The sequence below is a fragment of the Oncorhynchus nerka genome, linkage group LG28 (genome assembly GCF_034236695.1).
Source record: "Oncorhynchus nerka isolate Pitt River linkage group LG28, Oner_Uvic_2.0, whole genome shotgun sequence".
NCBI classification, from domain to species: domain Eukaryota; kingdom Metazoa; phylum Chordata; class Actinopteri; order Salmoniformes; family Salmonidae; genus Oncorhynchus; species Oncorhynchus nerka.
In genome coordinates this window covers 61,159,390-61,184,569 of record NC_088423.1, presented here as the reverse complement: position 1 = coordinate 61,184,569, position 25,180 = coordinate 61,159,390, and the positions used below count along the sequence as shown (strand labels likewise).

The 25,180-nt window shown below is 40.7% G+C and overlaps 1 protein-coding gene across 6 annotated transcripts in view; it reads right to left on the bottom strand.

Moving 5' to 3' along the window:
• LOC115113472 (oxysterols receptor LXR-alpha-like) overlaps positions 1-22,647 on the bottom strand; it is a 32,141-nt gene extending 9,494 nt beyond the window's left edge. The window contains exons 1-6 of one of the 6 annotated variants that reach the window (XM_065012969.1): positions 21,757-22,647; positions 9,560-9,768; positions 6,021-6,102; positions 3,704-3,943; positions 569-835; positions 41-249 (exon numbers count right to left, since the gene is read on the bottom strand). In XM_065012969.1, the coding sequence (XP_064869041.1) occupies positions 41-249; positions 569-835; positions 3,704-3,869 (642 nt within the window). In that variant the 5' untranslated portion in view covers positions 3,870-3,943; positions 6,021-6,102; positions 9,560-9,768; positions 21,757-22,647. Of the gene's footprint in view, positions 1-40; positions 250-568; positions 836-3,703; positions 3,944-6,020; positions 6,103-9,559; positions 9,769-19,432; positions 19,483-21,756 lie in introns of those variants that run through there. The other 5 variants (XM_065012970.1, XM_065012972.1, XM_065012971.1 and 2 more) reach the window with 5 other exon arrangements.
• Positions 22,648-25,180: the final 2,533 nt, after the last annotated feature.

The following is a 25,180-nucleotide window of genomic DNA, read 5'->3' as shown; positions in this document are numbered from 1 at the left end:
TTTGCCCTGTGGCATCAAAAGAATTGGGACACTCAGAGACAATCACCGTGACTTTGGGCCGGTCGATGAACGAGCGCTTGTTGCACTGCTTCTGCATGGCCACCAGCTTCTCGATCATCTCCAGCTGCTCGGGCTCCAGCGGGACCACCTCCGGCACCGGGGTGGGGGTCACCACGGCAGACGTGCGTGCAGTCTCTTCCTCGTTCTTCTTCATTTTCTTCCCTCGGATCTGCTCCTCTGAGAGAACGCCTGGGAACGCCAGGAACACACAAAATCAGAACAGTTATGACAAGTAGGAAAAAGATATACTACCATAGTTTGGGAGGTCAATTTCAATGACGTACTACAGCTTTTTATAGAGCTCTTGCCAAGCCATCTCCAACCAGTATCTCTACATTTAATATTAGTGCATCTTCTACATTTTTTTAGCACAACCCCTACATATAAGGTGTAAAAAAATAAAATAAAAATTTAAAAAGCACAGGTGTTTTTTAAGATAAAGGTGTATATAAAAAATATTTAAAAACATGGCTGCCACAGGGAACTGTAGCTCAAACAGACAACTCACATTGCTCCAGCATGCCCGCCTCGCGGCACTTGCGCAGCCGGCACTGCTGGCACTTGCGGCGCATGTACATGTCCATCTCACAACGGCCGTTGTTCTTGCACGAGTACTGGGCGCTCTTGATGACGCTGCGGCGGAAGAAGCCCTTGCAGCCCTCGCAGCTCAGCACGTTGTAGTGGAAGCCCGAGGCCTTGTCCCCGCACACGCTGCACACCTCGTTCCCCAGCATCTTGGGGGCTGGACCCTTCTTCCTCTTCACCGGCTGGCCCTCTGTGGAAATATATAAAATTCTAAGTATTGAGGGGGCGCTAGTGTGCATGGAGTAGAAGCACTCCTTCAGATCTCCTCTATGTTTTATTTAACCCCTTTTTTCTCCCCAACTTCGTGGTATCCAATTGGTAGTAGTTACAGTCTTGTCTCATCGCTGCAACTCCCGCACGGACTCGGGAGAGGCGAAGGCCAAGAGCCATGCGTCCCCCGAAACACAACCCAACCAAGCCGCACTGCTTCTTGACACAACACACATCTAACCCGGAAGCCAGCCGCACCAATGTGTTGGAGGAAACACCGTACACCTGGCGACTTGGTCAGCGTGCACTACGCCCGGCCCACCACAGGTGTCGCTAGTGCGCGATGAGACAAGGATATCCCTGCCGGCCAAACCCTCCCTAACCCGGACGACGCCGCGCCAATTGTGCGTCGCCCTATGGACCTCCCGGTCACGGCCAGCCAGATATGGCCTTTTCTTTGCAACTCTGCCTAGGCCAGCATCCCGGAGTCGCCTCTTCACTGTTGACCTTGAGACTGGTGTTTTGCAGCTAATATTTAATAAAGCTGCCAGTTGAGGACTTGAGGCGACTTTTATACATCTTGGACCCAGTAGCCTCTGTCCCTAACCCACTAGACTTATAATAAATTCATTTGGCAAACGATCTGGATATTCAATAAATTGAGGGAAAAGGGATCTCATGTGCATCTCAGATAATTTTACAACAAGTGAACTAGAGAGGATACCAATTTAAAATGGTGCATGACCACTTAACTTACCTGGCACTAAAAATACCTAGAAATCCAAAGCTCATCTTAACTACAGTGAGCTGGTTGCAAAGCTACAACAAAAAACAGAGCAGGAATATATTGCTTCTTTCCATGATGGGGTTTCTCTTCCCAGGTTCCTTAATCATTTCCAGAATCTTCAAATTTTTCTTTTTAATACTTTGGACTCAACAACCTTGTCATTTGTCTGGGGTTACAAAAACCACCGTATTCATAAAGGCCCACTTGCAAAAGCCCAAGGAAAGTTGCGGCTTAGGCCTACCCATATTTAAGCATTATTACTGGGCTGCAAATGCCAGGGCATTAACATACCAGCAACTGGGTTTCCCTGATAAGTTGGACACTGTTCCCCCCTGTGGCTAAATATGCAACTCAAGTCTGTCACAAATTCCTCTCTTCCAGCCTTGCTTTTCTCCAAAGCAGAGTGCCCAAACAAACGGACAACTTTTCTTTGAGAAATTCTTAAAGAAAGTTCAACCAGATTAAGCATGTTTGCAAGGTGCCTGATACCTCTGTATACACCCCAATGTGCTTTTAAATCATTATTTTGTTCCATCGCGGTCTGATAAGGTATTTCTTGAATGGAGGGAGAAGGGACTGGCCACAATTGAAGACTTCTACATAGATAAGCAATTAGCATAATGCGTCCAATTAAAGAATACATTCACACCCCCATTCATCTTTTTTTTCCATTACTTACAAGACAGACACGATAGAAAAGTGGAAAGTAAAAATGCTGACACCCTCCCTGTCAAACATTTATTTTATGATTTGCTACAGCGCCCTCCCAATTCAAAACACCAAATCTCATTTTGTCTCCTTTTTCTCCAACTACACACAGGCCTTTACTGGTCATCTCAAGGAGACTTGGGGCAAAAAAGAAAAAAAAACTGAAAGAGTTAAATATTGAAATTTCAGATGATCTATGGGGAGAAACTCACTCAAATTCACTCGTTCCATCAATGCCAGATATCAGTTGATACAAAGTTGTGCATAAACTTCATTACTCCAAAACCAAATTACATACAATTTACCCCCAGGTCTTATTGTGGCAGAATCAGAATCCTTTAGGTAACATTGATAAATAGAGGTTTTATCAATTTTCATAAGTATGCTTATGTGGTAAAAGTTACTTGGGCCCCAGAGAGGGGAGAGGTCAGGTTTGTCATCATATGGGAATGTGTCTAACTATTACATGTCCCCTCTGAGGTTGCCTTATCTTGATTTAGTATATGGCCTAGGACGCTCACTGTCTTCTCTGATCTTGTCCAGGAGGGGGTATACTTGAGATATACTTAATTGACAATTGATATATGCCATTGGATGAGGTAATGTTTTGGTCCTAAGTGGTACCAAGAACTAGATAAGAACTTTGTTTAGGAGACCAAACTGAACAATAATTTATAGCTAATGCTGTCTGGCTATGGGATACTCCTATCTAAAGTAAAATCTTCCTTTGTGCAGTTTTCCTACGACCTGTGGTTTGTCATGTCGACTAGGGGGTGGATCTTCGCTATAAAGGATCTCAGTTGCCATTATGTTGACACTCTCAGATAATTAAGACATGAAGGTCAGTCAATACAAAAAAATTCAAGAACTTTGAAAGTTTCTTCAAGTGCAGTTGCAAAAACCATCAAGCACTATGATGAAACTGGCTCTCATGAGGAAAGGAAGACGCAGAATTACCTCTGCTGCAGAGGATAATTCATTGGAGTTACTAGCCTCAGAAATTGCAGTCCAAATAAATGCTTCAGAGTTCAAGTAACAGACATCTCAACATCAACTGTTCAGAGGAGACTGCGTGAATCAGGCCTTCATGGTCAAATTGCTGCAAAGAAACCACTACAAAAGGACACCAGTAAGAAGAAGAGACTCGCTTGGGCCAAGAAACACAAGCAATGGACATTAGAATGGTGGAAATCTGGAAAACAAACGGATTAGCCTGACGCTTGGACCAGTCCGACTGGTTTGAGGACATCACTGGACACACAGGTGCCAGATCTCCCTCACAAAATATATATCTTGACCTCAATGGGACTTTGTGGATAAATAAAGGTTAAATAAATACAAAAACATGCGCACCTGTGTTGGCAGGCATGTCGCCGGCAGGGTCAGCCTTGATGTTGCTGGGCTCCATGAGCAGCAGGCTGCTCTTCTCAGCTAGTGAGGAAGGCCCTTTCTGGGGGGGACTGGAAAACCCTGCATGGTGGGGTGGTTCCAGGGGGAGGAGGTTTCCCTCATGCTTCATTTCTGCAATGCTGTGGTTGTCACCACTGCAGAGGCAGTCCAGTTGCAGCTCTGGGGCCCCGTCGAACACTTCACCTGCGATACAGAAACACACATTGCAGGGTGTCCAATCAAAAATGCATTTTTTGACCAATGGGTAAAATAACCATGGTAATTGTGTAGATCAGTGGTTCTCAACTGGGTTTTGCCTCAGGACCCAAATTGAACCAGGTTGTCTCAGTCGTGACCCAATATTCACAACACTTTTTTTGTGCCAAAATACATTGTGGAAAACTTTTTTTTTTAATGCTATATTGATAGTAAATGTAGCAATTATATGACAAGGGAACATCCTTTCCACCTCTCATTGTGGATGATACAATTTTTCCATATTCTTGATGAGCTCACTGGTTTAAGACCACAATCTTCCAAAAATAGCACTGCTAATAGCACTATATTGAAAATAATGTGATTGAAGAACAATTGTTCAAAGATTAAATTATTAAAACATTTAAATGTGTCATGTATCTTATCCAAGAGTGACCCGAGTCCATACTTTATCATTCTACATACCTGGTTTAAGTTCAGGCTGGAGTATTATTTTATTTTACCCACGACCCATTCAAAACCTCCAGTTGAGAATTGCTGGTGTAGATAATCCTGTAAGAAAACCAATGGTCCAAACCGCATGTCCCTATCATAATCTGTTCAAAATGTATTGGCGTGTTTACCCTTGTAGGATGGTCAGAATAAGGGTGACTAAATAAAAAGGAGCCCCTCCCCCCTCAGCAAGGCTAGATTCCGTGCAATAACTAAGGCAACCTGACAGGCTCACATGCCTGTTGAACTCATTATCTTTCTTCTCGGATCCGCAGGACATAACAATAGAGGTTATATGGATATCGATTTTCAGACACGTCATGTAATATCTTTTAGATTTTAATATACGCTTTTCATATGAATTCAATTTTTTTTAAAGATTTCTTACAAAAGCAAGCGCATCTCTGAAATGTCAACCGAGCACTGAGCGTATACCAAGCTTTTAGTTTTCAAATCCTTTTACATTTAATTCTGCTTGTGTCATGCTAATTTAGCTTTTTGCGACCTGCGGAAACAACTTTGAAGACAACCACAAAAATGTCAAATCCTCAAAAGCTATATCAACAGAGTCCGGTGCTTATTATTGGATGTATTAGAAATAATGTTAAATTATGTTTTAGATAAAGACCCCACTGAACAATTCAGAACAAGAATAAGTAAAATGTATTTTATAGCATAAAGAAAACATTTCACCCACTATAGGCAGAGTGGGCGGAAAACCTACATATTGAGATGTTAGACGGCAGGGTAGCCTAGTGGTTAGAGCGTTGGACTAGTAACCGAAAGGTTGCAAGTTCAAATCCCCGAGCTGACAAGGTACAAATCTGTCGTTCTGCCCCTGAACAGGCAGTTAACCCACTGTCATTGAAAATAAGAATTTGTTCTTAACTGACTTGCCTAGTAAAATAAAAGGTTAAAAAAAATTTTTTTAAAAAGACCACTTTACGGTCACTTGCTGTGGCTTTACTTTTGAAATCATACATGACCACATCACCTTTCTAAAAAGTCACAAGATTGTGAGACGTTCACATTTAGGCCTAAATGTGCTAACTACATGCAACAATTAACCCTGAAAACAGTCCTAAATGTCAATGATAGGCCTATCTGTAGTAGTAAAAGAATACAATTATAATTTAACAACCTAAAGCTATAAAAAGTAGATGTTTTACTGCCGATCGGCTGGTAACGCGATGTTCTATGACAATGTATACAAATAGCAACGTCTTCCTGTTACACGGTTGGTTCTAGGAGGTTGAAAACAAACAATATAATACTTCACATCCCTGAAACAGATGGGTTTGGATTATGACAGGGTAAAAAAGTAATACTAAGCAAATTAATTTCTTTAAACATTTAATATTTTCATGACTAAGCCAGTTCAAATATTTTTTTTTTTAAAGAATAGATATCTAAAATTGTCACTACATTATTTTTCATTCTGTAGTGTACTATGTGGGGTGCCCTACAATGTCAGTGCAATGACAAGTGGGGTCGACTGAGAACCCAGCTGATGAATGGGAGTTAAGGACAAGTACCCAGTCAGAGCACGACTAAAACAACATGGGGCTCTTACCGTGACAAACATGTGATATCAGTCCCAGCCAGTGTGGACATCTTCTGCACAGCAGCTTGTCATTACAAAATCAAATCTGCACCTGGGGTTAATACAATAATATCATACTATAACACGAGAGCCAATAGACTGAACTTTAACGCCATAAAGATGTGATCACGTAGAAAACGTGAAATATCAAGTGCCCCTATACGTGTGATCTCAATTAAATAGCCTGTAGACTAGGTTATTATATGGGGCGGGGAAGCACGGCGCAGTCGTCTTTAACTTCCTAAATATAACAGGCTACAGTTTAGACTCCAACATCGACTGGAAATACACTTTACACTGCTTGAAAATCATCCGGCTCACATTTGTCATTTAGCAGATGCTCTTATCAAGGGCTCAAAGGCACAGACAGGTTTTCACCTTGTAGGCTCAGGGATTCGAACCAGCAGCCTTTCAGTTACTGGCCCAACTAACCGCTCGGCTACCTGCCACCACACCACTTACACAAAATGCTCCTAAAAGTTATGCAAAACGTAGCTCTAGTCAAGTACGTGTCCACTCTCCTATATTTCAACCCAAATACTTCTACACTAGTGGCTGCATTAGCCCAAAAAGACAGCTAGCCTAATATATAAAAATTGGCCACTTAAGAAGCTCTAGTATTTTTAACCTATTTCTTGTGCAAAAATAGCCTATTCGAAATTGACGAGGTGGCAAGATTGCTGGGACCAGGGCTGCGGTTTTCACCCTTCATTCGGTATAGGCTTCCTTGTTGTCACTCTGTCGTTTAGGTTAGTATTGTGGTGTAAGTACAAAGCTGACGATCAGATTTCTACTCTCAAAGCCTTTAAACTCTACACTGTTTTAAAGTCACCATGGACTCACGGTGAAATCCCTGAGCGGTTTCCTTCCTCTCTGGCATTGGAGTTAGAAAGTATCTTTGTAGTGACAGGGTATATTGATATACCATCCAAAGTGGAATGATTAACTTCACCATACCCAAACGAATATTCAATGTCTGCTTTTTACATTTTTACCCATCTACCAATAGGTGCCCTTCTTCGCGAAGCATTAAGAAACCTCTGGTCTTTGTGGTTGACTCTGTTAGAAATTCACTGATCTACTGAAGGATCTTACAGATAATTTAATGTATGAGGTACAAAGATGAGGTAGTCATTCAAAAATAATTTTAAACACTTATTGCACACAGAGAGAGTCCATGCGACTTGAGCACCTGACTGAAGACATTTTAGCTCTTCATTCATTTGTAAAAATGTCTAAAAACATAATTCCACTTTGACATTCTGGAGTGTTGTGTGTAAGCCAGTGACAAAATCTCAATTTAATACATTTTAAATTCAGGCTGTAACAACATTTGGAAAAAGTCAAGGTGTATGAATACTTTCTGAATGTATTGTAGTTGAAATTGTCGGTCTGTCACCTGGCCTTAATTTCAACGTCCACAAACGTTTTTTGGTCCTAAAATTGGTCCAAACCTAGACGTCCACGATTGGTTCAGATTTGGTCCGGTCCAAATCTGAACCAATCATAGACGTCTAGGTTTCGAAAGTTTAGACAGTACAGCACAGTAAGAGTATAGTACTTTACTACTTTTCTTTACTGTATAATAGAGTATAGATCAGAACAGTCCTTGTACAATAGAATGGAGTAGTTTAGTACACAGTAGAGCACACTAGAGTTGAGCAGATCAGAAATCTGCATTTTTTTCAAAACAGACCTTGAAAAAAAATAAAAAACAATTCACGTTTGTTTTATATTGAAAGTCAGTGTATTTCCTGCTTCAATAGAGTGATCAGGGGTGTTAGAATATAGTTTTCCTTCAAAGAAAATACATTAGCGCAACACATTCGGCAGAAAATAGCTTCCTTTTCATGAGAATGGCAACCAAAGTGCAATTATATTTATAGCAGCCACATTTAAAATGAGCTTAAAATGGAAAAAGGTATTTTTGGCAAAAACGATGCATCGCCATCATATTTATAATGTTTATCATAAAAAGAATGTAGCCAGCTACATTTCCTAATTTTAGCTTGAAGTTAATCTTGCATATTACCAGAGAAAAGTAGGTTACACTGAGAAAAGTAGTTACACATTAGTCAGAGCATGGTCTGCTGATAAAATGCCCGTGTGTGAATTCTCATCCAATTGGAGAAGTGCAACTGACGTACAAAATGTGTGCTGACAATATACAGCATTTTAGATCTGCGTTTACAAAATGCTTCAAGATATTTCTTATGTGGCAAAAACAAAAAGTCTAAAAAAATGCTAAATTCTGCATTAACACACCCCTGTTGAGTACACTATAATGTAGTGTAGTATACTTTACTTGAATATACTCTGAGCTATAGTCCGGTCCGAAGCAACCAAATTTGGTCTTGTTTGGTGGTGGAGCTCATTAAAAATAAAAGCCAGTGTAGAATAATAACCAAATATTTCAACCTTTGTCTACCTATTTAGGATACATCACCATGAAGAGAATGACATTCATATCCATAATTATGCAGGGACCCATGATGAAATTCCATTAACACAATTCTGTTACCAGGTGTAAATCCACTACTGTAGTTTAATAACCAAATTAGATGTTTTCAAACACAACATGTCATAGTTGACACCCCATTCTTTCTGCAGACATCTTTGAATCTTAATTTGAAGCCGATATTTAACAGTTCTGGGAAAAAGTGGTCACTTTGGGGGGGGGGGGGGGGAATTCTGGTTTAGTGGGTTGAAATCTTCATAGAAGTCGGGAAAAAAATATGACAATTTTAGCACTTTAAGTTAGTCTTTTTGGGATATGGGATTCGAATAGTACTCTATTTGTGGAACGATTGATTGAGACCCATTGATTCTTTCAAGAACAAACTTAAAATGCCTCATGAGCTTAGTCCAACTGTCCCCATCAGAACCCAAAATAAGCCTGCTTTACTCCAATGTTTGTAAACAACGTAAGTTTAAACAAACTGTATAGCCTCAAAACGAATGATGGGAGAGAGGGGATCGATAGGTACTTATAAGGATACTGTTTGAGATAGCGTACAATTTTGACAATGGCACAATTTTATTTTTGCACCTACTTGGCTGTACCTGCAACAAAACACCAGTATTTGTCCTGCATCAAACGTGAACAATTAAGAAAAATGCAGGGCGGCAGATGGCCTAGATTAAGAGCATTGTGCAAGTAACCGAAAAGTCACTGGTTTGAATCCCCGAGCCGATTAGGCCCAAAATCGGTCAATATGCCTTTGAGTAAGGCACTTAACTCTAATTGCTCCTGTAAATCTCTGAATAAGAGCGTCTGCTAAATTCCTATGATGTAAAATGCCATCTGCCCCATCTTCATTGACTCAATTCAACCATTTTGGCAAATGTAGGCATAATAAAAATGTACAAAATTAAAGAAACAGACTTACTTAGCATAGTCCTGTTATTCGTTTGAGCGGCACAAGTGTATTGCATGTCAGTAACTTGTCAGAGTGTTTAAGAGATTGACCAGAGAGTCAGTTAAACTGGACATCTGGTGTTCAACATACCTTTGAAGTAATGTCTTGTTATGATCTGTCCATCTTGCTCATGTGAGACTGAAACCTCATTCAATGTGGCTGCTTCCCCGGCATTGACAGGCGAACAGCTTTAAGGACAGGCCTGTTTGTGTTCCACTCAAAAAAATAAATCCCTCTGTCCTCGGTCTCGTGGAAGTTTTATGACTCAAGCATATCTTGAGATTCTGCTAGCCAATATCCTGTGGGAGACAGAGAGAAACAGAGAGATGGAGGAAAGGCAGAGTGAAAACAGGAACACAGACGAGGTAACTATTGGTCATTTGCATGGTTCTGAAATCCCAATAGGGCCTTGTGCTGCTCAAATATTTTCATCTTGGAGTGTGTCTAACCAGCCACTTCTCACAAACACAATACAAAAAAGCAGCCGTTTCAAAGTCTAAAGTAGGCTAGTGAACAGAGAACTAACAAATCACAAGTTATGGTGTAATAGTACACCATTTGTACTGAACCGTTCGGTATGGGGACCTCAGGTCTGTCCGCACTGAACCAAAATTAATACATTAAAAAAAATGTACAAAATAAAAATATACTGGGCCTATAAGCTATTGTAGGACTATGCCTCAAGTAAATCCGAGCAGAAAAATATTTCAGGCTACTCCGTAAAAATTCTAATTGTAATTGGCACATTTGAAACTGTGCTTTTGTGAGGCACAGCCAGAAACTAGTTTACATCTCCAGTTTGGGAACATTGTCTTCCCAGACTACAACAGCGATGGACAGATAGTGGATAAAACGTTAACAGTACGTTGCCACGCTCAATGAGAATAACCTATGCATGTTGACACATTTCAGGGCTCCACAGTGCAACCATTTGACTTACATTTCATTAAAAATGTTAATGTGTACCAGCTAAATTGCAGTGGTCTGAAGGAATAGGTCCATTCTATGAATTATGTTTCTATAATTGAAATGACAGCCACCTTGTATTCAAGAGCATGTCTCAACCAATGGCAGGCACAACACAAAAACCTCAGATGATGTAAAGTAGGGTCAAAGCTTTAACATAAGTGAATGTAAGGCAATGCATCGCAGTACTAGAGGTGTCTCTAGAGACCTGGGTTCAATCCCGGGCTGTGTCGCAGCCTGGAGATCCGCGAGGCGGCGCACAATTGTCCCAGCGACGTCCCGGTTAGGCCCACTGGGATGTCCTTGTCCCATCGCGCTCTAGTGACTCCTTGTTGCGGGCAGACCGCCATTATGAGTCAGCATCACTAAAGTGTCATGCCGCCATCTCGGTAAGGTGGTTCTCTAAGTTTTTCCCAATTTGAACTTTAGTCATTTCGGTAATGAGAAGGTTATTTTTTTGAAAAATATCCTATTCTGAAAACATAAGTGAAGAAATTTGTGCTCAACTAAGGACTACTCCAATGGCTGATGCATCATTGGTGAATAAAAAAGTATTGAAAAACTGAGTTTGTACAGCAACTTCAAAAAGTGTTATGTTAATTGACAAACCTGTCCACAGGTGTATAAGTAATAAATATTATAGTTCAATGTAAACAATTTATGGACCAACTACAGCAACAGTGTTTTATTCAAATAAGTTAGGTTTTTCTAAAGTAAAATTATATTTAAAAAATGACCTAAAGATTTAATACGGACTAATTTTGTTAATGAGACTTTGGGGTGACATTTGTTTCATTATAATAAAGACAGTGCCATAAACTAGGCATCTTAGTCTTCAGAATTATAGTTCACCGTTGCAGATGCATCATGGTTTTCTAACTCAATTTGCTAAGCCATGGTTAAAGCTGGTTTCATGAGAATCACACAGTTGTTCAAAATTCATTGATTCTAGACTCCGCATGAGCTTAGTACAACCGTCTTACCAAGATAACTAGGGCTAGGAATTGCCAGGGACCTTACGATATAATAATGACACTTTGAGCCGATGCAATATGTATTTCAATTCTCATAATTCTAGATACTGCGATTTAATTGCAATTTGATGTTCCAAACATATTGCTCACTATATGTCTGCTGCTGAGAAACAAGACAGAGCAAAATAAAATGTATTTTGATCAGTCATGGAAGTAAAAGCTCTGAAAATGTGTTGGCTTACTATTTAAAAAGGAAGATGGGTAACAAGCTATAGGATGAAAACTACCAGTGTTAATGTGCAGGTACAGCCAACTAACATTAGCTAACGCTACTTAGCACCAGTGGTAGAAAAAGTACCCAAATGTCATACTTGAATAAAAGAAAGATACCTTAATAGAAAAATCACTCAAAATCAGTAAAAGACAACCAGTAAAATGCTACTTGAGTAAAAGTATTTGGTTTTAAATATACTTAAGCATCAAAAGTAAATGTACTTGCTAAAATATACTTAAGCATCAAAACTATAAATCATTTCAAATTCCTTATATTAAGCAAACCAGACAGCACACTCCAACACTAGGATATTACATACAAACCAAGCATTTGTGATTAGTGAGTCCTCCAGATCAGAGGCAGTATGGATGACCAGGGATGTTCTCTTGATAAGTGTGAATTAGGCCATTTTCCTGACCTGCTAAGCATTCAAAATGTAACGAGTACTTTTGGGTGTCAGGGAAAAATCTATGGCGTAAAAGGTACATTATTTTCTTTAGGAATGCAGTGAAGTAAAAGTTGTTAAATATAAATAGTAAAGTAACAAAAACTACTGAAGTAGTACTTTAAAGTATTTTTAATTAAGTACATTACACCCCTGCTTTTTACAAATCGATTCCTGGGAGTCAAATTATCAATATAATATTGTGATATGTAACTATTTTACCTGCATCACTATTGACCACCCCAAATAAAATAGGCTATACTTAGTCCATTGTTTGTAAACAAGCTTCAAAATCCGTTTAAAACTATATTTTTGATATCGTGGACTGTCAGTTGTATCCATAGTACCATCTATGAATGTAAGAGATTAGACCTACAATTCTCCAGAACCATTTCTTAGTTATGGCAAAACAAGTGCCTGGGCTGCTGTTGGTGAAAAACTAAAGAAAGGATTGTTCTTTTCAAGACTTTTTGCCTATTTAAATGTACTGTGTCCTAGGCTAACAATTTCCACTTTAGAGGACAGGAAAGCTGCAGCTGGTTTGAAAGCTTGAGTTGACTGGGTGAATGAGGATCTTTGGGCTGTGGGCCACTGACCTAAAGTAACCTCCCTCCCTTGCTCAATACAAGTCCAATGTTCTGTAGAGCTTATCAGGAACCTATGTCCAGCAAATGGGTGCTACTGTACTCAAAGACTGGTGGAATTTAAAATCATAGGAGACATTCCCAATAAATTATAAAATATATATTTTTAAATGGGATATCTGCATTTGCTATATCCATTTTATATTTTTTTATTCGTGATATACACCTATTGATTCCTGAAGAAGCCTAATTCAAAAACCTTACTTAAAAATATCCTTTGGTCATAAATAGATGACATTAATTTATTTCCATGGCTAGGGGGAGCAGACATTCTGAGGTATGAAATTAGGAATATGCCCTTTAACCCACTTTATTCAAAGCCTGTTCTGAGAACTATTGGGAACAGTCCCCTCATTTGTAAACATAGGATTGTTACTCAACAATGGTGAAGAAGCCATACAAAGCTTTAAGAAAACTCATGTTGCTTATGCCCAAGTTTCAGTACCTCCTTTGCTGGCGAGCATGCATGGGAGTGTGTGTGTACGTTCAATCTCACAGTGAAAGGCAGCAGGAGACAGTTCCATCACAGTAGAACATCGATTGCCAGTAAGCATATTGGGTGTAACTTATTTTTTCTCCTGAGTGTCACAACATCAGCGGATGTAACTACTGGTTAAGCCGAAAGTCATCCATACTCAGCACCAACAACAGCGTGTGAAAGGTAACCTTAGCAGATTTTGGCCATCCATAATCACACTTGAATGAATTCTGGGTACAGAACTAGTATGAGTTCTAGTCATTATATTTATATGAGTTTGGCCTCTTAATGACCCACTGAGGAAAGAAAAGTCACCTCATATATATATACATATATAGTCCCACAGTGCATGTCAGAGCAAAAACCAAGCAATGACGTTGAAGGAATTGTCCGTTGAGCTCTGAGATAGGATTGAGGCACCGATTTCGGGACGGGTACCAAAACATTTCTGTAGCATTGAAGGTCCACAAGAACACAGTGGCCTCCATCATTCTTAAATGGAAGAAGTTTGAAACCCCCGAGACTCTTCCTAGAGCTGGCTGACCAGTCAAACTGAGCAATCGAGGGAGAAGGGCCTTGGTCAGGGAGGTGGCCGAGAACCCGATGGTCACTGACAGAGATCCAGAGTTCCTCTGTGGTGATTAGAAAACCTTCCAGAAGGACAACCATCTCTGCAGCACTCCACTAATCAGGCGTTTATGGTAGGGTGGCCAGACGGAAGTCATTCCTCAGTAAAAAGCAGGTGACAGCCCACTTGGAGTTTGCCAAAAGGCACCTAAGACCATGAGAAACAGGAATCTCTAGTCTGATAAAATCAAAATTGAAAACTTTGGCCTGAATGCCAAGCGACACGTCTGGAGGAAACCTTACACCATCATGCTGTGGGGATGTTTTTCAGCAGCAGGGACTAGGAGACTAGTCAGGATTCTTGATGAAAACCTGCTCCAGAGTGCTCAGGACCTCAGACTGGAGCGAAGCTTCACCTTCCAACAGGACAACGACCCTAAGCACACAGCCAAGACAATGCAGGAGTGTGTGGCCCAGCCAGAGCCCGGACTTTAACCCGATCAAACATCTCTGGAGAGACCTGAAAATAGCTGTGCAGTGACACTTCCCATCCAACCTGACAGAGCTTGTGAGGATCTGCAGAGAAGAACTGGAGAAAAACCTTAAATACAAGTGTGCCAAGCAAGTAGCGTCATACCCAAGATGACTCCAGGCTGTAATCGCTGCCAAATGTGCTTCAACAAAGTACTGAGTAAAGGGTCTAAATACTTACGTAAATTTAACCTGTTTTTGCCTTGTCATTATGGGACATTGTGTGTAGATTGAGGGGGGAAAACAAATACATTTTAGAAAAAGGCTGTTAACAAAATGTGGAAAAAGTCAAGGGGTCTGAATTCTTTTCCAATGCACTGTATCTTCTAAAAAGTCAGTGTCCAGTTGCAGGTCGGTAGTTTGAATTTAGAAAATGCTCCGTTATTAAAATAAATCCATGTTTTCCTTCATGAAGTAATCCAACATCGTGTACACCGCCATCTTGTCTATTTAAAATATTTTCTCATTGATCGTTACAGGTGAGTGTCATAATGACATACTGCACTTTGCGGTGGACCCACTGGAGTGTATGGTTGATGAAACAGTGAAGCATGTGTTGATGTATTGTTCTAAGTACCAGCATGTGGAAGAGGGATAGATTGATGTTTAGGGTTATTGAGGTTGGACAGGGATGGATGATTGACTACACACTCCATCCAGTACAGTAGGTGGACCTCTAGCATTTGCGGACCGCCATTATCTTATAGAAGGGGTGGACATACCTGTCTCAATCAATTACTATTATAACTAGAGGTTGACCGATTAAATCGGAATGGACGATTAATTAGGGCTGATTTCAAGTTCATAACAATCGGAAAACTGTAAAACAAAAATTAACACCTTTATTTAATCTTTATTTAACTAGGCAAGACAGTTAAAAACACATTCTTATTTTCAATGACGGCCTAGGAACGGTGGGTTAACTGCCTCCTTCAGGGGGAGAACGAGAGATTCACCTTGTCAGCTCGGGGGATCCAATCTTGCAACCTTACAGTTAACTAGTCCAACGCAATAACAACCTGCCTCTTGTTGCACTCCACAAGGAGACTGCCTGTTACGAAAAATGCAGTAAGCCAAGGTAAGTTGCTAGCTAGCATTAAACTTATATTATAAAAAACAATCAAATATAATCACTAGTTAACTACACATGGTTGATGATATTACTAGATATTATCTAGCGTGTCCTGCGTTGCATATAATCTGACTGAGCATACAAGTATCTAAGTATCTGACTGAGCGGTGGTAGGCAGAAGCAGGCGCGTAAACATTCATTCAAACAGCACTCTCGTGCGTTTTGCCAGCAGCTCTTCGTTGTGCGTCAAGCGTTGCGCTGTTTATGACTTCAAGCCTATCAACTCCCGAGATGAGGCTGGTGTAACCAAAGTGAAATGGCTGGCTAGTTAGCGCGCGCTAATAGCGTTTCAAATGTCACTCGCTCTGAGCCTGTGGTTGTTTCCCTTGCTCTGCATGGGTAACGATGCTTCGAGGGTGGCTGTTGTCGTTGTTTCTGGTTCGAGCCCAGGGAGGAGCGAGGAGAGGGACGGAAGCTATACTGTTACACTGGTAATACTAAAGTGCCTATAAGAACATCCAATAGTCAAAGGTTAATGAAATACAAATGATAGAGGGAAATAGTCCTACAATTCCTATAATAACTACAACCTAAAACTTCTTACCTGGGAATATTGAAGACTCATGTTAAAAGGAACCACCAGCTTTCATATGTTCTCATGTTCTGAGCAAGGAACTTAAACGTTAGCTTTCTTACATGGCACATTTTGCACTTTTACTTTCTTCTCCAACACTTTGTTTTTGCATTATTTAAACCAAATTGAACATATTTCATTATTTATTTGAGGCAAAATGGATTTTATTGATGTATTATATTAAGTTAAAATAAGTGTTCATTCACTATTGTTGTAATTGTCATTATTACACATTTTTAAAAATTACACACACAAAAAAAAGAAAAAAATATTAAAAAATATATTTTTTAAATAAAATAAATAAAATTTAAAAAATAAAAAATAATTTTTTTTAAAAAGGCCGATTAATCGGTATCGGCTTTTTTGGTCCTCCCATAATTGGTATCGGTGTTGAAAAATCATAATCAGTCAACCTCTAATTATAACCTACCCAAACCAGAAACCATGGATAGATGGCAGCATTCGCGCTAAACTGAAAGTGCAAACCACCGCATTTAATCATGGTTGAATACAAACATTTTAATTATTCCCTCCGTAAGGCAATCAAACAGACAAAACGTCAGTACAGAGACAGTTTAATAATGGAAAAATTGTTGTAATCAATTTATCACTAGCCACTTTATATAATGTTTACATACCCTACATTACTCATCTCATATGTATATACTGTATGCTATACCATCTACTGCATCTTGCCTATGCCGTTCGGCCATCACTCATTTATATATTTTTATGTATATATTCGTATTCATTCCTTTACACTTTTGTGTATAAGGTGGTTATATTACTTGTTAGATATTACTGCATGGTCGGAACTAGAAGCACAAGCATTTTTCTACACTTGCATTAAAACCTGTTAGGGATGCTGCGAATTTTCGCAGCTTTTTGTTAAAAATCGCGCAACATTTCAACGTCCTGCTACTCATGCCAGGAATATAGTATATGCATATGATTAGTATATGTGGATAGAGAAAATAGAGTCCCGTTTACAATGCCTACAGCTTCCACACGATGTCGCCAGTACTGACATTTCATTGCTTGTTTATCCTTGGTGGGATGACGTATAGGCACTTCGTGTCTTGGGGTACACCGAGGAAGTTATGAAAGTGAAAAAATGGACGATGATTTCAAGACTTGCTGCTATCGAATACAGATCGCCCGTGATCAATTTTATCGATTATTAACGTTTATTAATACCTAAAGTTGGTTTACAAAAGTAGTTTGAAGTGATTTGTAAAAGTTTATAGGCAACTTTTTTAATTTTAAAAAATGACGTTGCGTCTTGTAAAGGTGAATTTTCCTGGAAAGGACGGCCTTCATAAATGGACATTTTGGGTATACAATGACGGATTTAAATCGGGAAAAAGACCCAATTGTGATGTTTATGGGACATATGAGTGCCAACAAAGAAGCTCGTCAAAGGTAATGAATGTTTTATATTTTATTTCTTCATTTTGTGTAGCGCCGGCTACTGCTAATTCTTTTGTTTAGGTCTCGTTCAGGTATTTCGGGGGGGTGCATGCTATCAGATAATAGCATCTCATGCTTTCGCCGAAAAGCATTTTACAAATATGACATGTTGGCTAGATTCACAACGAGTGTAGCTTTAATTGAGTACCTTGCATGTGTGTTTTAATGAAAGTTTGAGTTTTATCGAGTACTACAGTTGGCGCTCTGAAATTTCCGCTGATTTTGGTCCCTGTACAGGGACCGCAGCCATACATCTGCTAACCATGTGTATGTGAGAAATAGATTTTATTTAAAAGTAGAGTCACAATTCAACAGCTGAGACATATGTGGCAGGGTCTACAGACAATCACAGATTATAAAGGGAAAACCAGCCAAGTCGGACACCGACGTCCTGCTCCGAGACAAGCTAAACACCTTCTTTACCAACTTTGAGGACAACCTAGTGCTATCAACGCGGCCCACTCCCAAGGACTGTGGGCTCTCATCTGTGGCCTACCTGAGTAAGACATTAAAGAGCGTTAACCCTTGCAAGGCTGCCGGCCCAGACGGCATCCATAGCCGCATCCTCAGAGCATGCGGTGACCAGCTGGCTGGAGTGTTCACAGACATATTCAATCTCTCCCTAATCCAGTCTGTTGTCCCCACATGCTTCAAGATGTCCACCATTGGTCCTGTACCCAAGAAACCCTACCCCATCCCAAAATCCCTTTCATCCCTGTCCAACCTCAATAACCCTACACATCAAAGCAAAGGTAACTGAACTAATGACTACCGCCCTGTAGCACTCACTTCTGTCATCGTTAAGCGCTTGAGAGGCTAGTTAACCTCTTGAGTGTAGGGGGCAGTATTTTGATGTTTGGATGAAAAATGTACCCAAATGAGACTGCCTATTTCTCAGGCCCAGAATCTAGAATATGCATATAATTGTTAGGATAGAATTAGGCTAGAAAACACTCTAAAGTCTCCAAAACTCTTAAATATTGTCTGTGAGTATAACAAAACTGATATTGCAGGCAAAAACCTGAGGAAAATAAAACCTGGAAGTGTTGTTTTTCCTGGAAGCTGTTCCATAGCCTGCCTTCGCTCCATTTAAAGGGATATCAACCAGATTCCTTTTCCTATGGCTTCCCCATGGTGTGAACAGTCTTTAGACATAGTTTCAGGCCTTTATTTTGAAAAATTTGCGAGAAAGATCACATCGTGTCATTGGATGGCTGGGTGCCAGCAGCGTTTTGCATGCACAACAGCTTGGAGCAGCCATTTTCTCTCTCCTATTGAAGAAGCTACAGTCCCGGTTGAAATATTATTGATTATATATTGTAAAAACAACATGATGATTGATTACAAAAAACGTTTGACATGTTTCTACGAACATTATGGATACTAATTGGAATTTTCGTCTGCGATGTCGTGACCGCTCGAGCCTTTCTGAACAAAACGCGCCAACCAAATGGAGGTATTTTGGATATAAAAATAATCTTTATTGAACAAAAGGAACATTTATTGTGTAACTGGGAGTCTCATGAGTGCAAACATCCGAAGATCAAAGTTAAGCTATTAATTTTATTGCTTTTCTGACTTTCGTGACCAATCTACTTGGCTGCTAGCTGTTTGTAATGTTTTGTCTCCTGAGAGAGATGTCCTTATATAAAACACTTGGTATGCTTTCGCCGAAAAGTTTATTTGAAATATGACACACCAGGTGGATTAACAACAAGCTAAGCTGTGTTTTGCAATATTGCACTTGTGATTTCATGAAAATTAAATATTTTTTGTAATTTAATTTGAATTTAGCGCTATGCAATTCAGCGGATGTTGACAAAAACGACCCCCCTAACAGGATGAGTGCATCAAGAAGTTAAAAGATCATAACCACTTTACACCCTAGACCCACTTCAATTTGCTTACCGCCCCAATAGATCCACAGACGATGCCCTATCCCACCTGGAAAAGAGGAATACCCATGTAAGAATGCTGTTCATTGACTACTTCAACACAATAGTACTCTCCAAGCTCGGGGACCTGTATCTGAACGCCGCTCTGTGCAACTTGGGCCGCCCCCAGGTGGTGAAGGTAGGAAACAACATCTCCACTTCACTGATCCTCAACAAAGGGGCACCACAAGGTTACGTACTCAGCCCCCTCCTGTACACCCTGTTCACCCATGACTGCGTAACCACACACACCAACTCAAGCATCAAGTCTGCAGGTGACAACCATAGTAGGCCTGATTACCAACAATGACGAGACAGCCTACAGGGAGGTGGTGAGGGCCCTGGCGGAGTTGTGCCAGGAAAATAACCTCTCCCTCAACAAAATGAAGGAGCTAATCGTTAACTTGAGGAAAAAGCAGCGGGAGCATGCCCATATCCACATAGACGGGACCGCATTGGAGAAGGTGGAAAGCTTCAAGTTCCTCGGTGTACACATCACTGACAATTTGAAATGGGCCACCCCCACAGACAGTGTGGTGAAGAAGGCACAACAGTGTCTCTTCAACCTCAGTAGGCTGAAAACATTTTTTGGCTTGGCCCCTAAGACCCTCAAACTTTTACAGATGCACAATTGAGAACATCCTGTCAGGCTGTATCACCACCTGGTACGGCAACTGCATCGCCCGCCACCACAGGGCTCTCCAGAGGGTGGTGCGGTCTACCCAACGCATCACAGGGGGACACACTACCTGCCCTCAGGACACCTACAGAACCTGATATCACAGGCACGCCAAAAAGATCAACCTCCCAAGCAAAGGCCTGTTTACCCTGTTATCATCCAGAAGGTGAGGTCAATACAGGAGCAACAAAGCTGGGACAGAGAGTCTGAAAAACCACTTCTATCTCAAGGCCATCAGGAATGTTAAGTAGCCATCACTAGCCACCTTCCACCCAGTTACTCAAACCTGCACCTTAGAGGCTGCTGCCCTATATACATAGATATTGAATCACTGGTCACCTTAACGTCTACATATTTCTTTATACACATTTCATATGTATATACTGTATTCTATTTTAGTCAATGCCACATTGCTCATCCTAATATTTATATATTTCTTAATTCCATTTTAGATGTGTGTATTGTTAGATTATACTGCACTGTCGGAGCATGGAACACAAGCATTTTGCTACACCATTTGCTAAATATGTGTATGTTACCAATAAAAGTTTGATTTGATGAGAGAAGATTTGAATTAGACAAGATGGTAGCATACACATTGTTGGATTGGATTACTTCATGGAGCCCAACATTTTTTATCAGAGCATTTTCGAAATACAAACGAACCACATGGAATTACATTTTAAAATATACATGTTTGACCAAATCGAGAACTAAGATAGTGTTGCCAAGTTAAGGTTGATTGCAAATTATCTGTGCTAATGGAACATCACAACATTGTTAGCCCGTTGCAATCTGCCAGCTATGTATCACAATCACATTGAACAACCATGATCAAAAACGAAACTAATCTCATTTGTAAAAATTCTGAGTCTGACAAATTGAGCACAGGCATCATTAGTCACCATCAAGTTGTCAAATGCAGCAGGGTGGCCCAGCTGTGAAGAGCGTTGGGCCAGTAACCTGAAGATTGCTTGTTCGAATCCCCTAGCCGACTAGGTGAACAATCTGTGACAACACTGTCACTGTCCAGCTATTGAAGTTGTGTTGCAATCTTATGGCATGATCCCAACTTATTATTTCGCAATCATGTCATCATGACCATTTGGGGTAGTTAGATAGCTAAATGCTAGCAAACTATATGGTTTTCTGACGACATCAGTGAGGTTGACGTTAGTTAGCTAACTAACTAGGTAGCGTTTGCTAGGTAACTACTAGTAGCTAGCTAACTTGTTAGCAAGTTGTTTATTAACGCAGAAAGCTAGCCACATAACTCATTTAAACTCCATAAACACTTCACATTTGAACTGTTAGGCATTGCCTTAACCACGTTATTATGTGGCTCGTACGCTGTTTTTCTATAACTAGCTATTTAGAAGAGCTAACTAGCTAATGTGAGCTCTATCGGTAAACGAAAACATGCCTGCTTAGCACGCTACCGTTAGCTATGGCTCAAGGGCTAACTCTGGCTGGCGGTGGTGGATTCTAGCTACCAAGTTCGCCAGCTAGCTATTCCAGTAGACAGAAGTAGAAAAAGACAACTGTATCATGTCCAAACTGACATTTCAAGAAAACAAACTATCCTACGCAACACAAAAAGGTCAGATTTGGTGGCTTGCCTGAGTTTGTTACCGATAGTCACCCCGTTTCGTAGCGACTAGCCAGACAGATCCCACGAAGTCCGGCTGCACGGTCGGTGTAGTCAATCATGTGACTTGAGCAGGAGCTAGGCATAAATACATTTCAGCCGAAGCCACAAAGATTTGTCAGTGTTAACACACATAGCCTAGATACAGCTAAAATGAATACATTATTGCGAATGCCACATATTTAACTGCACCACCCCCCCCGGCCTTGACCAAAACTGATCTGATCGATTGCACATGACGTCACGACAACAATTTGTAAACTCGGTCCATTTTGAAGAGGGGTCGCAATGTATGCTGCGTTCAAAACACCTGTGAACTCGGACAAATACGGTAAAATCATGACCTCAGTGATCTTCGTGTCGGAAAGTCGGAGATCTAGAATAGGCCCGAGTTCTGGAGTTGGAATTCCAAGTCGGATGGCCGTTCAAATCGAGCTCGTTCAAGTAGAGTTCGTTTTTTTTTCGGAGTTCCAAGCTCCCAGTTGTTCTGAAATGGAAATGGAATGGAGTCCCTGGAGAAGGCGGTCTGGAGTAGTGCAGTTTTATCATGAGGAGACGTAAAAACGGAGGAGGAATGAAGGGAAATTGAGATGGAGAGAAGGTCTAACAGAGAAAGAGAGGGGGAGATTGAGTCGGATAAGAATATTGGGGGAAAGGGAGATGGTTTTTTAAAGAAGAAGGGAGAAAGAGAGGGGGAGATTGAGTCGGATAAGAATTTTGGGGAAAAGGGAGATGGTTTGTTAAAGAAGAAGGGAGAAAGAGAGGGGGAGATTGAGTCGGATAAGAATATTGGGGAAAAGGGAGATGGTTTGTTAAAGAAGAAAGGGACAACATGTAAACAGAGGGAGCTGAAGACAGGAGGAGAAATGGAAGTGAATGAGGGTGAAGTATCGGAGGTGGTAAATGCGGTAAAGCTATTGGAGACCGAGGTGTGCACGGATGATCAGGATAAAGAAGAGTCTGTGACAGTAGGAGTGAAGTTTATGGAAAAAGTGATTCGCCTTTTGGCTGATCCATTTGTGGTTTCACGGTGGATGAAAAAAGAGTTTGGTCATGTGGAATCGGTGAGGGTAACTAGAAGTGGTCTAGTGATAATTGTTTGTGGTTCTGTTGGGCAGAGGAAGAATGCGCTCAAAGTAAAACGAATGGGGGCAATAAAAGTGAATCATTTCGTTCTCAAGAAAAGGGCACCAATGAAAGGAGTGATAACTGGGGTAGCAGTAGATATAAAAGTTGACCAGCTGATGGCAAAGATTCCCGGTGTATGTGATGCTCGTCGTTTGATGCGATGCAGACAGGGTGGTGAGAGTGGGGAAACAGAAGAGTCATTGTCTGTTCTTTTGAGTTTTGAAGTTGAGTCTTTGCCTGACAGTAAATAAAGGATATATAAAGGTATCCTGTACAAGCTTATGTGCCGAACACATTAAGATGTTACAGGTGTCAAGCTTATGGGCATGTGGCAGCAGTGTGTAGGAGGGAGGGTCCAAGGTGTTCCTATGTGGCAGCAGTGTGTAGGAGGGAGGGTCCAAGGTCTGAGAAATGTGCAGAAGGGCTATTGTAATGGGAATTTTAGTGTTTGTGCTTTTCTTTATAACAAGTTTCTGTGTTCTATTTATATGCTGTTATAATAACCCATTTCTGTGTTCATGCAAGTGGCTGACTGTACAAATCAGTGGCTGCAATTTGGCAGTACGCCCAGACCGTGTTTTGAAAACGAATGACTTTGTTTGAGAACAAACTAAAGATATCTCGGTTTCAAGGTCTCAGCTAAGAGAGGAGAAGCCTCGTGAGGTATTGGTCTGTCACATGTTATGAAACAGTATTTGTCGGTTACATGAATTAAACAAAACAGTAATGATTCATTAGTTATGCTAAATCATGCAAATATAACTTGTCTGTGTATAGCCAAATATAACACAACTGCTGGGTCAGCCCAGGAAGAGCTCCTGATTGATGTGTACTATGGTGCATTGAGTTGGTTGGAACCTCTCCAGGGCGCTGACAATAAACAATGATTCATATAAGATTGACTTTGAGTGGCCCTGTGTAACACAATATCCAAGACACTATATAACTGGGTTTTGGCCTTATTTAATCACTCTTTGCTTTTTATTTTATTTAACTAGACAAGTCAGTTAAGAACAAAGCTCTATGGGACTCCCAATCACAGCCGGTTGTGATATAGCCTGAAATCAAACCAGGGTCTGTAGTTGCTCCTCTAGCACTGAGATGCAGTGCTTTAGACTGCCGCGCCACTCGGGAGCCCCACTGATTAATATAGAAATAATTGGTATTGGTGGGAGACTATATAACTGTGTTTTGGCCTTATTTAATCGCTCTTTGTTTTAAAATAGGATTAAATATATCTGATGCCTATGGAATTGACAATGGTATTCCTCAAGGTAGTGCTATCAGTCCTGTTTTGTTAAACAATTTCATTAATGATGTGTTTTCAAATGTAGGTAAGGGTATTGGGACTTGCCTATATGCTGAGGATGGAGCTATTTGGAAGAGGAGAAGGAATATCTCTCATGTGAACTTCTATTCAACAAGCGATATTGGATGTTGAAAGATGGTCGATTAACTGGAGTTTAAAATTGTGGGTGGCGAAATCTTGCTGTATGTTCTTCTCAAACAAGAAAGTTGCTGATAATATACCGTTGTTTCTGTATGGACAGCCTATGGGGAGAGTTTTGAAGTACAAATATTTGGGTATATGGTTCAATGAGCGATATAAACTCAAACTCAAAAAAAGAAACATCCCTTTTTCAGGACCCTGTCTTTCAAAGGTAATTCGTAAAAATCCAAATAGCTTCTCACATCTTCATTGTAAAGGGTTTAAACACAGTTTCCCGTGCTTGTTCAATGAACCATAAACAATTAATGAACATGCACCTGTGTAATGACACTAACAGCTTACAGACGGTAGGCAATTAAGGTCACAGTTATGAAAACTTAGGACACTAAAAAGAGGCCTTTCTACTGACTCTGAAAAACACCAAAAGAAAGATGCCCAGGGTCCCTGCTCATCTGCTTGAACATACCTTAGGCATGCTGCAAGGATGCATGAGGACTGCAGATCTGGCCAGGGCAATAAATTGCAATGTCCGCACTGTGAGACGCCTAAGACAGCGCTACAGGGAGACAGGACGGATAGCTGATCGTCCTTACAGTGGCAGACCACGTGTAACAACACCTGCACAGGATCGGTACATCTGAACTTCACACCTGCGGGACAGGTAGAGGATGGCAACAACAACAGCCCGAGTTACACCAGGAACGCACAATCCCTCCATCAGTGCTCAGACTGTCCGCAATAGGCTGAGAGAGGCTGGACTGAGGGCTTGTAGGCCTGTTGTAAGGCAGGTCTTCACCAGACATCACTGGCAACAATG